Raw genomic sequence first — 13,605 nt, forward strand, 5'->3', positions numbered from 1 at the left:
CTTCCACCTGGATATCTAATAGGACATCTTAAATTTAATATGGAATCCCATTCCCCCGCTCAACCCAAATCCATTCCTCCTGTTTTCTCCCCCATCTCTGCAAATGGAGATTCAATGCTTCTAGTTACTTAGACCAAACACCTTGGAGACGAACTTGCCCCAGAAGATCCTGTTGGTCCTACCAAAACATTTCCAGAAGCTGATCACTTCTCCCCATCTCCACCATGACCACTGATCCAAGCCAGTGTCATTTCTTTCCTGTATTTCTGCAATAATCTCTCTCCTTTCTTTGGGGTTTTGCTCAAATAGTACCTTCTCAGAGCTCTTCCCTGATGACTCCATTTAAAATGCCGGCTCCACTCTCACCCCCAGCTCTCTGTAATCCCGTTGTCTGCTTGACTTATTTTATACCGAAGAACCTGTCACCACCTGACATACCGCATCACCTCTACCCAGCTGGAACATAAGCTTTAGGAGTACGAAAGCTTTTGTTTCTACTGTATCATCGATGCTTCTGAAGGTCCACGTCCATTCATTTTCATGCTCCTCAAGGGTTTTCTTGTGGTGAGGCACATCCGTAGTGTCACCACGTCCGTGCATTAGAAACCTCTCTGTCCACAGGAAATGTTGGGTGAGTTCAAAACTCAGCTTTTGGATTGAGTCCAACTTCTGTGAGCTCCACACCTTTCTTTACCCACCAAGGACGACAGGAGGAAGAGTCCTCCTCTTCCTTTGTTCAACTGCCTCATCTCCTATTATTGTCAGGGCTATCTTCCCAAGCGAGGATTTGCCAATCTAATTCTTGATTTCCGTCCTTTGCAAGGAATAATTAGGTTTAATGCCACTTGCTTGAGGATGCTCCCCATATAGCAAAGACAATGATTGCTCAAATAGTCTGCTTACATGTCCTGGAGGAAGAGCTCTTTCCCCCCAGACTTCTCAGAGCCAAGCTGGAGCAGGGTACTGTCTGGTCTCCCTTCTTTTAGTCCCACCTCTTCAGGGCAGTGAGGAGGAGGCGTGGAGATTCATCAGTGCAGAAATCTCTTCCTCCTTGTGATCAGTGGACCTCAACTATAAACTATACACTGAAATCTAATTTTCAGAATAAAGTAAACCCACAAGTTCAGAAAGTCAGGTTAAATTGTCATTCTATTGAATAAATCTGTCATGAACTTTAAAAAATATGGCTGTATTTGTGTGTGTGTGTGTGTCTGTGTGTGTCTGTGTGTATATTCATTATGGGTGTCCCTGGTGGCTCAGTGGCAAAGAATCCACCAGACAATGCAGGAAATATGGGTTCCATCCCTGTGTCATGAAGATCCCCTGGAGAAAGAAAAGATAACCCACTCCAGTATTCTTGCCTGCCTGAGAAATCCCATGGACAGAGGAACCTGGCGGGCTACAGTCCATGGTGTTGCAAAGGAGTTGAACACGACTGAGTGAAGAAACAACATATATGCATTGCAACATATATGTGTGTGTGTGTGTGTGTGTGTGTGTGTGTGTGTGTGTGTGTGTGTGTAATCTTTTGCTGCTTTTTTACTTGTGAATCTTAAGATGTTTCTTCTTGGTTTTTCCTCCTCTGTCTTGATATTAAAGAGTATGTGGCAGGCAGATTTGGCCAAGATGACTCTCCTGGATATGCTGTTTTTCATCTCAACAAGGATTACGAAGAGGACCTCACACTCTCCATGTTTGTTCGAACACGCCGTCCGACCGGCCTGCTCCTAACTCTAGAAAATGGCACTTACCAGTACCTCCGTGTCTGGCTAGAGCATGGCAGGCTAGCGATGCTGACTCCAGGTTCTCCCAAATTACTAGTAACATTTGTTCTCAGCGACGGAAATGTCCGCTTGGTATCTTTGAAAATCAAGCCAAATAAAATTGAACTGTATGAGTCGTCACAAAATCTAGGATTTCTTTCTGCTCCTACGTGGAAACTCCAAAGAGGAGATGTCCTCTACGTTGGTGGACTGCCTGACAGGCGAGAGACTGAGGTTAGTGGTGGATTCTTCAAAGGCTGTATCCAAGATATGAGGCTAAACAACGAGAACCTGGAATTCTTCCCAAATCCAACGAGCAGTGCAGCCCACAATGCCGTTCTTGTCAATGTGACCGAAGGCTGCCCCGGAGACAACCTGTGTGAGGTAGGATTACTCACACGGACCCTGTCCTCACTGTGTCCCCTCCCTCCTGAACCCCCTCCCACCCCACCCTGCCCGCCCCTCCAGGCTGTCCCAGAGCATCAGCTTTGGGTTCCCTGCGTCATGCATCCAGCTGTCACTGTTTTACATGTGGTGATATGTATGCTTCAGTACTATTCTCTCAAATCATCCCACCCTCTCCTTAATGTCTCTTAAGATTGTTTTTGACGTGAGCCATTTTTAAAGTCTTTATTGAATTTGTTACAATATTGCTTCTGTTTTATACTCTGGTTTCTTGGCCTCAAGGCATGTGGAATCTTGATCCCCTGACCAGGGATTGAACCCACACCACATGTTTTAGAAGGTGAAGTCTTGACCACTGGACCACCACGGACCAGGGAAGTCCCCAGATGACATGTTAATAGAGTGATGGACATAAGTGCAGATGGAGCTCTCAGAGATTCCTTTGTCAGTGCTTCTGTTTTGATTACTTTGTGAGCAACCTTGTGAGGACTCAGATGATAACAGTATGTTTCTGATTCAGAGGTGGGGCTCCTGGAGGGCAGAGGTGTCGCTCTATGGGGACCCAGAGGATCTAAGTACCAGCTTCACCGTTTGGCTTTTGATAGGATCTTGGAAGGGCTTCCCAGGTGGCTCCCTGGTAAAGAACCCACCCGCCAATGCAGGAGACATAAGAGACCCAGGTTCAATCCCTGGGATGGGAAGATACCCTGGAGGAGGGCATGGCAACCCACTCCAGCATTCTTGCCTGGAGAACCCCATAGACAGAGGAGCATGGTGGGCTCCAGTTCATGGGGTGGCAAAGCGTCAGACACAACTGAAGCAGGCACAAAAGCACACACGGGATCTTGGACAATGAACGGGACCTCAGTTTCCTCACCAGGAGAAACGAGAGGTAAAGTCTCTAACTCAAAAGATCATTAGTGTCATTGAAAGTGTTTGGTAATTTGTAAATTATAGAGACTATTATTACACCTTTGAAAATCTCCCTTGTGCTACAGGAGATCAATATTATATATTTTTATTTATTTCCCTTTTCCTTTTGATGGTAGCAGTAAGTTTTATTCTACTTACCAGCCAACAGATATAAAAATGTTCGATACGTAAATAAGTAGGAAGTTAACATGAACAGATTCGGGGTCTCGCTTGGCTCCTTTCCGCATTTAGCTGCCAGAGCTCCTTATGCCTGTGATTTACTGTCTACTCAGCCCAACCCCTGTCACCACGGAGGCATCTGCTACCCGCTGTGGGACGACTTCTCCTGCTCCTGCCCTGTGAACACAGCCGGGAAGGCCTGCCAGGAGCTGCGCTGGTGTGAACTCGGCCCGTGTCCTCCCGGCGCCCAGTGCCTGCGGCTGCCTCGAGGCTTCGAATGTAGGTGCAGTTTAACTTCTCACCATCCAGTGCAGTTGGGCGTTTCAGTTGGTCGATGAGTCGGCCCAGAAGAAGAGCACAGATACACCCAGCTCAGCAGAGAAGCTTGTGGTTGCTTCCCCCAGCATGAGGGGTGGTGTAACCAGCCTAACACGAGTGTAGTCAACCAGGGTAACCTCATGACATATCCCGCCCCTGGGTTTCGGGGGGGTGGGGAGATGGTGGCCATAGCAACTCCAGACCTACATCCTGGATCGTGTAAGGCTGATTTCTAGAGAAAGATAAGGCTGATATTTGGCTTTTCTTTCCTCCTTGCTGATTATGCAGAGCAAAAGCACCAGAGTGAGCCTGTTGCCATCGGTTAGCTATGAGGCCTCCAGTGGCTCACCTGCCTCCATAATCTAAGGCTTCCTCTGTAAAACAAGGATAAAACGTCTGCTGGAAGAGCAGATAAATCTGTGTGTGTGTGTGTGTGTGTGTGTGTGTGTGTGTGATCATTGTATGACCTTGTGTGTAGACAGCCGAACGCGTTAAGCACTCAGTTCCTGTTTGCAGTGAGTATTTCCCTCAGTCGGAACAGTTCTCCTGCCCAAATGCAGCACCACTCAGCAGTTTCCCAAGTGTCAGCAAGCTGAACGCTCTCCTCACAATTCTGACATGTCTACGTGCTGGCGACACAGTGATCACGGTCTGCCTTTTCTTCTACTTGAGACAACGCGCAGTTCAGTCTGTAGCCACCCTTCACGTTTGGACTCAACTCTCGTCTCTTTGCCTCGTTCAGTGATTTTGCTTCTGAAATTTTTCTCTCGCCCGCCAGCAGCATCATCGGTTCTCCCACCAGCATATAAACATACTGTCAAATCCTCGTCACAAACTACTTCCCCTGATTCCCTTGGGGGATGATCCCTGCCTCCCCATCCCTGCCAGCTGCCTCCCATGTTCCCCTCTTTCCTGGTGGGAGAACCCCTCTGGGAGCTGGCCTCCACATGCTCCTCACGTCTTACTGTCCAGTGTTCTTGCCTTCACCCCATCAGTCAGGCTCCCCCCACCACCACCTCTACCCTGAACCCTCCCAGCCCACAGCTCCACAGGCTGCCTCTTCTCTTCATCCCCTTTCCTACCCAAACGCCCCCTTCTGCGGCTTCATTTTTCTTCGTGGCTCTTATCATCCTTGGGTGTCTTGTTTTATAGGTATTTGTTCACTTGCTCGTCATCTTTTCCTCAGTGGAATATACGCTTCAAAAGAGAAGGAGGCATTCCCTCTGGTTCCTACTTTACTCCTAGCATCTAGAACAGTGCCAAACACACGGGAGGCTGTCAGCAAATACTTGTTTAATGAATGTCTGTTTTCTTCCATTTAACTCAATAGTTTCACTTAACTGGTCTAGACTTAAAGCACATTGCCTGCATACAAGTTTAAAAATATATAAAATACCTTGTAAAACAATGAACTAAAATAATAGTCTGGAGCTAGAGGGTAGATGGCCCTCAGGCCTGTTAACAAAAACTGAGCCTCGAAGTGACTGAGGACAAGTATATATTTACTTTTGATGTTTATGTACTTTGAGATGATATATCAACTTCTCAGGTGACGTGTGAAATGTATTGCATTGTGTATATACTTGGGGAGCTTTTCTTGGAGAATACACATACCCTCATGTTTCAGATTTAAGAAATAATGTGCTACACGTGGGGCTTTCCAGGGGGCGCTAGTGGGAAAGAACCCATGTGCCAATGAGACATAAGAGGCCCAGGTTCAGTCCCTGGGGTGGAAAGATCCCCGGAGGAGGGCATGGCAACCCATGCCAATATTCTTGCCTCGAGAACCCCATAGACAGAGGAGCCTGGTGGGCTACAGTCCATGGGGTTGCACAGAGTGGGACACGACTGAAGCGACTTAGCACACACGCACATGAACGCATGCTACACACATGAATAAAGCATGATGAATTTGCATAAAGAATGAGGTCAGGCCTCAGATATGACGCAGAATTTTAATGCCACCTTTTGCCTTGCTCAACCCTCTGAATTGCTTGCTTAAAATAGTTTACTACTTATTCATTTCATTATTACTCTTTTGATGGAAGTACTAAAGTTGTTTGTCCCAGTTATGTTCTACAAAAGGGTTTAAATCATTCTGAATGCCTTCATAGGGAAACAAGAAAAGGTTTCTAAAAACAGTGGCGGTGTGAGAACCACACCCCGGGTGAGTGTTGTTGCCTCTGTCTTCACGTGAAGGATTTGGACGCCTCGGAAAGGCATGGAGGGCTCTTCATTGCTAGGTGTTGCCTCTGCGGAGAGAGGAGAAAGTTTGCCTCTGACCTTTCACAGAGTCTCATAAACATTTTTGACATATGATCTATCTTAATAAAGGAGGGGGGGAGGGAAATCAGTAAGAGGGGGAACTTTTCCTATCCAACAGATATCACCCCTAGATCACTTTCTCTCTGTTGTATGTGATCTCGTGACCATATGGTATGTTTTTTGAGTGAGATGTGCTGAGAAGATAGTTCTGCTAGAGTAACTACCCAAATTTGCCTTTAGTACCTAATTGTTTCTATCTGTGTGTCCTATCAAAAAAGAGAGACTTAAAAATTACAACCCACCTTAGATAGAGACGTGTTTATTATGATAAAGTTCCCTGAAGGAAGGGCAGAGTATAAATAGTACCTGCACGGCGGTTCTAACTCAGACAACAAGGAGTGACTTCTGCACGGTCAGCATGTCCGTGAGACGAGTTACGCAGCATGACACGCCACCCTTCCTTCAGGAGCTGGAGGAATAATGAGGTTTGTCATGTTAACCTGTATGTTAGCATGTTACATGTTAAAGCATGTAATGAGACACTTCTTGCTCTTTTCCTCCCTAATCGCAACCTGGCTGGGAAAAAAAAAAAAAAAAAAGATCCACCACAGTCAAAAGCAATAAAATCAAGAGCAGTGTTAATCCCGTCAAATAATCCACTTGAATTTACTGAGCACCTACTGTATACCAGGCAGTGTTCCAGGCACAAGGCTTAGTGAGAACCTAGACAGAGAATGTCCAAGATCTCGTAAAAGTTCACGTTCTAGTGAGGAAAGACCAGGAACAAGTAGGAAACTTTTTACTTATTTTATTATTATTATGTATTATATATAAAATATGAGTATTTTATATATTATTATATAAAATGTATATTTTATATATTATATAAAAAATCTGCCCATAATGCAGGAGACCCAAGTTTGATCCCTGGGTTGGGAAGACCCCCTGGAGTAGGGCATGGCAACCCACTCCAGTATTCTGGCCTGGAGAATTCCATGGACAGAGGAGCCTGGTGGGCTACAGTCCAGAGGGTCGCACAGAATCAGACGTGACTGAGCAACTAACACTTTCACTACTATTACATTATTATATTTTTTATTTTGTTTATTTTTAATTGGATTGTTAAAGAAAATTTAACAATTTCAAATAGTTAGAAGATGCTATGGAGAAAATCAAGCAGAATAATTGAAAGGAGAGTGGATTTGGGACGGAAACACTTGGATAGGCTGGGAAACCCTCTTAGAGGAGGTGACGTTTGAGCACACATTATGTTGAGAAAGAGGTGGATGTGGGACCAGCAGGGGCCAATATCCTGTCTAAGTAACAGCAAGGGTAAAAGACACGCTTTGTGAACAAGCGCGTTGTCTTCAAGAAACAGCAGGAAGCTTTTGTGGCTGTAGCACGTGAACGAGGAAGAATGGCCGGAAATGGCACTGGAGAGTCGGTCAGGGGCTGGGCCACAGAAAATTCTGTCCGCCGTGTGTGGGACTTGGGGCATCTTTCTAGACGTGATGGTAAGCAGTGGGGTCTCAGGAATGGTTGGTACGTTGCTCTGCAGAGCAGTAGAAACCAGAACACTGAGGAATAGCTGGAAGAGTCTGTATATGAAGTGTTCGAGGTTGGGTGTGGTGCTGCACATGTGAGCAAAAGACAGTGCTGTGAGGTTCATTTCTACTGAAAGCTGGAAGACAATGAGCATAGAGAGTTGCCTGTTGGATCGGGTCACACTGATGCTTCCGTGACCTTGACAAGAGTGGTTTCAGTGACGTGACGGGAACCAAAGTCTCAGTGGAAGATGTTAAAAAGCAAAATGGGAGATGAGAAAGTGGAGACAAGGTGAATATAAAACTATTCGGAAAAAGCTTTGCCAGAGAAGGAACTAGAGAAATAAAAATGCAAGAGGGTAGGTGGAAGTCAGGGTAGGACTCAGGTTTTCATGTGCAATTGCAGCCTATTTGTGCACTGCTGGGAAATGAAGGAAGGGGAGGGAAAATGATGATGCAGTACAGGGGGAGGTTCCATGAAGAAGGTGGAGATGAAGGGGACCCGAGGCATGGCTGTGAGAGCTGAGCTTGGGTGTGTGCAGGAAAACCTACAGCTTCCCACCCGACTAGGGAAAGCCCAGCGGTCCCCCTCCTGTGTGATTCCCCTTGACTTTGACACTAGGAACCCACTGACAACATTTCTGACGCCTGATGTGTGCAGGTTCCCCCTGACCAGGCAATTCTGCAGCACCAGCTGGGTGTCCTCAAGTTATCACAGTTCAGTGCAACTCTGACTCTGTCTATCTGGACATAGTGTGAGGTCTCACAGGCCGAGGGCTTGGTCCTGCTAGAAGACCCCCACCCCGTTTCCGATGCCATCCGGACATAGTGTGAGGTCTCACGGGCCGAGGGCTTGGTCCTGCTAGAAGACCCCCACCCCGTTTCCGATGCCATCCGGACATAGTGTGAGGTCTCAAAGGCCGAGGGCTTGGTCCTGCTAGAAGACCCCCACCCCATTTCCGATGCCAACCGCAAGTCCAGGTTGTCACTCGTGCTTCTGAGCAATCAGCTGTAAATCTGAGATTCCCGCTATCCCCACCTCGGTTCAGTTAATTTGCGAGAGCAGCTCACAGAACTTGGGGAAACACTTATTGGCTTACCAGCTTATTGAAAGATCTGCAAAGGCCCCAGATGGACATCTGGATGAGGAGATACACAGGGCGAGGCCTGGGAGGGTCCCCGGTGTAGGAGCTTCTGTCCCGAGGAGATGGGGTACGTGGCCGTCCCAGTGTACCTGTGTTGAACAGCTTGGAACCTCTCTGAATGCCATACTTTCGGGGTTTTGTGGAGGCTTCTTTATGTAGGCATGACTAATTATTAACCCCATTTTCCAACCTCGTCCTTCTCTAGAGGATGGGCTGGGGCTGAGAGTTTCAAGCTTCTAGTCATGGCTCAGTCTTCCTGATGACCAGCCTGCAGCCAGGCTCCATTCAGGAACCCAGGCAGAGTTGTCTCATTACAACACACATGCTCCCAGTGCCATGCTCTCATCATTTAGGAATTCACCAGGATTTTTGGAGCCTCGGTCAGGAGCCAGGGGCAGAGAACAGTAGATGTATTTTCTGTTATTATGCAGATGAGAAGAAGGGCGATGCATCCATTATAACATCCATATACATCCAATGCATCCATACAAGCTCCAGTACTTGGGCCACCTGATAGGAAGAGCTGACTCCTAGGAAAAGCCCCTGATGCTGGGAAAGATTGAGGGCAGGAGGAGAACGGGATGACAGAGGACGAGATGGTTGGATGGCATCACTGACTCAATGGACATGAGTTTGAGCAAGCTCTGGGAGATGGTGAAGGACAGGGAAGCCTGGTGTGCTGCAGTTCATGGGGTCACAAAGAGTTGGACTTAACTGAGCAACTCAACAACAGTCTATTATAACAGAATAGAAAGCAGAGTGGATCCAAATTTGCCAGGTTTATAGGTTAGGTGGAAAGCTGAAGCAGTTCTTCTTTCTCTTGTTTTCTCAAGAATGTATTAAAGGAGATCATAAACTGACTTAAGAGATAAAACACTTCAATAGAAAAACCCAATAAGATTGCTCCAAAGTGCTATGGTCATATGTGATCGTGTATACATGCCATGCAGTGGGGCAGATGGTATGGTTGTATGATTTTGCCCGTTTCACAGAATACTACTCTTAGTTAGGCACAGATTGGTAACTGGACACTTAATTGGAGTTTGCAGATAGTAAATTAGTCATTTAGACTGCTACTTTTAAGTGTCTCATGGTCAGCTTCCCAGGTGGTACTAGTGATAAAGAATCTGCCTGCCAGTACAGGAGACACAAGAGATGTGGGTGAGATCTCTGGGTCAGGAAGATCCCCTGGAGAAGTAAAGGGCAGCCCCTCCAGTATCCTTGCCTGGAAAATTCAAGGGACAGAGGAGCCCAGGGGGCTACAGCCCATAAGGTTGCAAAGAGTCGGACATGACTGAGCACACAGTCGGCTAACTCAGAAGCCAGTCTTCACTGTTAATTTACTGTGTAACCGTAGCTAGACTTGAGACTGCTTTGTGCTTAGTTTCTTGATGTATAAAATGGGTAATCAATGCTTTATTGGTGGGAACCAAAGTAAAATAATATTGGAATGTATTAGCGTTTCAATGGAAAAGAAATATATGATTTGGGTTTTGGTGTTAGACCATCCAGGTTTGACACTGTCTTCATTAACTATTAGCCATTTGACCACGAAAAAATTACTTAACTTCTATGAATCTCAATTTCTTATTCTATAAAATAGAAATGATATTCGACTGAAGTCGCTCAGTGTGTCCAACTCTTTGTGACCCTATGGACTATAGCCTACTGGGCTCCTCCGTCCATGGGATTTTCCAGGCAAGAATACTGGAGTGGGTTGTCATTTCCTTCTCCAGGGGAACTTCCCGACCCAGGGATCAAATTCGTGTCTACTTATGTCTCCTGCATTGGAGGCAGATGCTTTACCATCTGAGCCACAAGGGAAGTCCCTTTCAGTGGAAAAGAAATATATGATTCGGGTTTTGGTGTCAGACCATCCAGGTTTGACACTGTCTTCATTAACTGTTAGCCATTTGACCACTAAAAAATTACTTAACTTCTATGAATCTCAATTTCTTATTCTATAAAATAGAAATGATATTAATAATAAACCTGTATTTAAGAACTTTGTATTAAAACTAATATAAAGACAACTAACAGAGTGCCTATCCCATATCAATCAATACATGATGGTAATAATGTCTTGATCATTCATGTTAATAAAGGTAATTAAGCAAACGAGTTTGAGCAAGCTTCAGGAATTGGTGATAGACAGGGAAGCCTGGCATGCTGCAGTCCATGGGGTCACAAAGAGTCGGACACAGCTGAGCAACTGAACTGAAGCAAATGTCACAGGTTTAGTCAAGTTGCTGACTGACACTGCCTTCTCTCTTTAGGTATCGCAAATGCTGTTTTTAATGGACAAAGCCGTGAGATAATATTCAGGAGCAACGGGAACATCACCAGAGAGCTCACCAACGTCACCTTCGGTTTCAGAACGAGGGATGCCCACGCGATCATACTGCACGCAGAGAAGGAGCCTGAATTCCTTCGTATTCACATTCAGGATTCCCGATTGTTATTTCAACTGCGAAGCGGCAACAGCTTTTACACGCTGAGTCTGACGAGTCTGCAGCCCGTGAGCGACGGCGTGTGGTACCAGGTGACCATCTCCATGACAGACCCGGGGGCCCAGGCCTCCAGGTGGCAGATGGAGGTGGACGGACAAACGCCTCCTGTGACCAGCGCAGTCGCTGCTGGGAGCCTCAGCTTCCTGAAGGATGACACAGACGTCTATGTGGGTGACCGAGCTAGCGACAGCACGCGGGCCCTGCGAGGGTGTCTAAGCACGATAGCAATCAGCGGCCTCTATCTCTCTTACTTTGAAAACGTCCGTGGCTTGATGAACAGACCTCAGGAGGAGCGGTTTCTCAAAGTCTCTGGGCCTCCGGTGGAGACGGGCTGCCTGCAGCTCGACGCCTGCCGCTCCCGGCCCTGCCTGCACGGAGGACGCTGTGAGGACACCTACAGCTCCCACCGCTGCACCTGTCCCGCGGGGCGGTCGGGGCCGCACTGCGAGCTCCACGTGGATGAATGCCTTTCAAGCCCCTGTATCCACGGCAACTGCTCCGCCCCCGGCGGGACAGCCTATCACTGCAGGTGTGAGCCTGGCTTCACCGGTGTGAACTGCGAGTCGGAGGTGGACCACTGCCAGCATCACCAGTGTGCAAACGGGGCCACCTGCATGAGTGACGCCAACGGCTACTCTTGCCGCTGTCCCGGAAATTTCACGGGAAGGTTCTGCAGGTGAGCATTAAGCGTTAATCGCGTCCAACTCTGCGACCCCGTGAACTGTCGCCCGCTGGGCTCCTCCGTCCATGGGATTTCCCGCGCAAGAATACTGGAGCGGGTTAGTCATTCCCTTCTCCAGGGGGTCTTCCCGACCCAGAGATCGAACCCGCGTCTCCTCGTTGCAGGCAGATTCTTTATCTTCTGAGCGGCCAGGTGAGCATTACATCCACATAAAGCGTGTCTGGAGGTGTGCTCACGTGCACAGGTACACTCAGTACGCTGTGCTGAGCAGGGGCTCATGGTCACGGCCATGACAGTTCAGTCCTGTGCAGACAGGATCGCATCTGCCAGCACTTTCTACAGGATTTGGACCACATACTTCAAACAAAATGTCTTCTCAGTCACCTCAGTCAGAGTATGTCTCGGGAACTATAGGCCCCGAAGTCGGAGCCTTAAGCCCGAAGGAAATAAATACAGTGACAACCAATACAAGAGCTGAATTCTGGTTTTGCAGGAGGAAGCATGACTCCTACCCCTGAAAGAATGCCCTGGGTCACTTCAGGCAGGTCAACTTTACAAAATTCTGAAAAGGCTATGTTAAAGTTTAGTTTTCAAAATGGGAATTCATGACTCTCAGAATGAGCATGTTTTGATGACTTTGTCATGAATTAATGAGGGAACCAGTAAGATAAAAATCAAAATGTCAAAGGTCAATACAATTATATACATAAATATGTACATGTAATATATATGTATATAGGCTTTGGCTCAGTGGTAAAGAATTCGCCTGCCAATGCAGGAGACATGAAAGATGTGGGTTTGATCCCTGGGTTGGGAAGACCCCCTGGAGAAGGGCATGGCAACCCACTCCAGTATTCTTGCCTGGAGAATCCCATAGACAGAGGAGCCTGGAGGGCTACAGTCCACGGGGTCATGAAGAGTCAGACACAACTGAAGTGACTAAGCACGCACGTAGGAACATGAGACTATTATTTCCAGCAAGTAATAGTTTCCAGGATGTTGACAAGAATGCCCGGAGTGGGCTGGCAGCCTGGAGACATTACAGTAGTTCAGAGGTGGTGCCTTCACTGGATAAATCTCCTGGTAGACACACACGTAGTCACAGCTACAAGGAGATGTATTTTTGTCTCCATAATATTGTTGTTCAGAGCCTATGAAGGCAAGACACAAGGTTGACTGCTGAGTACTGACATTCCAATAAAACATGACTTTTCATAAGTTAACCTAGTCATTTGTCAACAGGTAAACTGAATGCTTAACAGCAAGAGACATTCAGGATCAAAATTAATAGTACTGCTGTGGTGACTTTGGAAAAGTAAAAGACACATATATGCCTAGGAACCAGTGCTCCAGTGTTTTTTTCTGCCTAATTCATCAAAGCCAAGTTTTCAAAGAGTAAAGTTTTGATTCAAAAGTACTTTTTAATGAGATTCAAAAATTGTTTATTAAACATTAAGATGTATACAAAGCTTCCTATTTGCATTGCTAATTGACCTCTTCCAAAGCTGGTTGACATTTTTGGCTCTTTTGAAAAATCCTTATGGTATTTTCTTTTTAAAGTCAAATTGATTAGCTCTTGTGGGAAGAGACACACTTAGCACATACACTGCTTTCTCCATATTAGCTGCAGTCTGCTGAGCAGAACAAAATAAAACTCATTGTATCTTTCTTGAATATTAACTATTTATCTGATTGAATGCACAACACGCACAGTGTAGTTAAGGACCTAGGCACTTTAAAGTCTTTTTAACCAGCCCCGTCACAGCCCTGGATTTTATCTGGTAGTAAAGTTCTGCTTAGCATCTAACAATTTGTACTGGCTTTTATAGGCATTCCTTAATATATAAAGTTGTGTTATTAAACAAAAGAGCCACACTCTGA

General features: G+C 46.4%; 1 protein-coding gene across 1 annotated transcript in view; it reads left to right on the forward strand.

The window, feature by feature from the left end:
* Nucleotides 1–13,605, forward strand: part of CRB1 (crumbs cell polarity complex component 1) — a 214,334-nt gene that overhangs the window by 160,521 nt on the left and 40,208 nt on the right. Inside the window, exons 7-9 of the mRNA XM_027565772.1 lie at nt 1,600–2,147; nt 3,374–3,539; nt 10,809–11,718. Of these exons, the coding sequence (XP_027421573.1) occupies nt 1,600–2,147; nt 3,374–3,539; nt 10,809–11,718 (1,624 nt within the window). The remainder of the gene's footprint in view (nt 1–1,599; nt 2,148–3,373; nt 3,540–10,808; nt 11,719–13,605) is intronic.

Source organism: Bos indicus x Bos taurus, chromosome 16 (assembly GCF_003369695.1).
Source record: "Bos indicus x Bos taurus breed Angus x Brahman F1 hybrid chromosome 16, Bos_hybrid_MaternalHap_v2.0, whole genome shotgun sequence".
NCBI classification, from domain to species: Eukaryota; Metazoa; Chordata; class Mammalia; order Artiodactyla; family Bovidae; genus Bos; species Bos indicus x Bos taurus.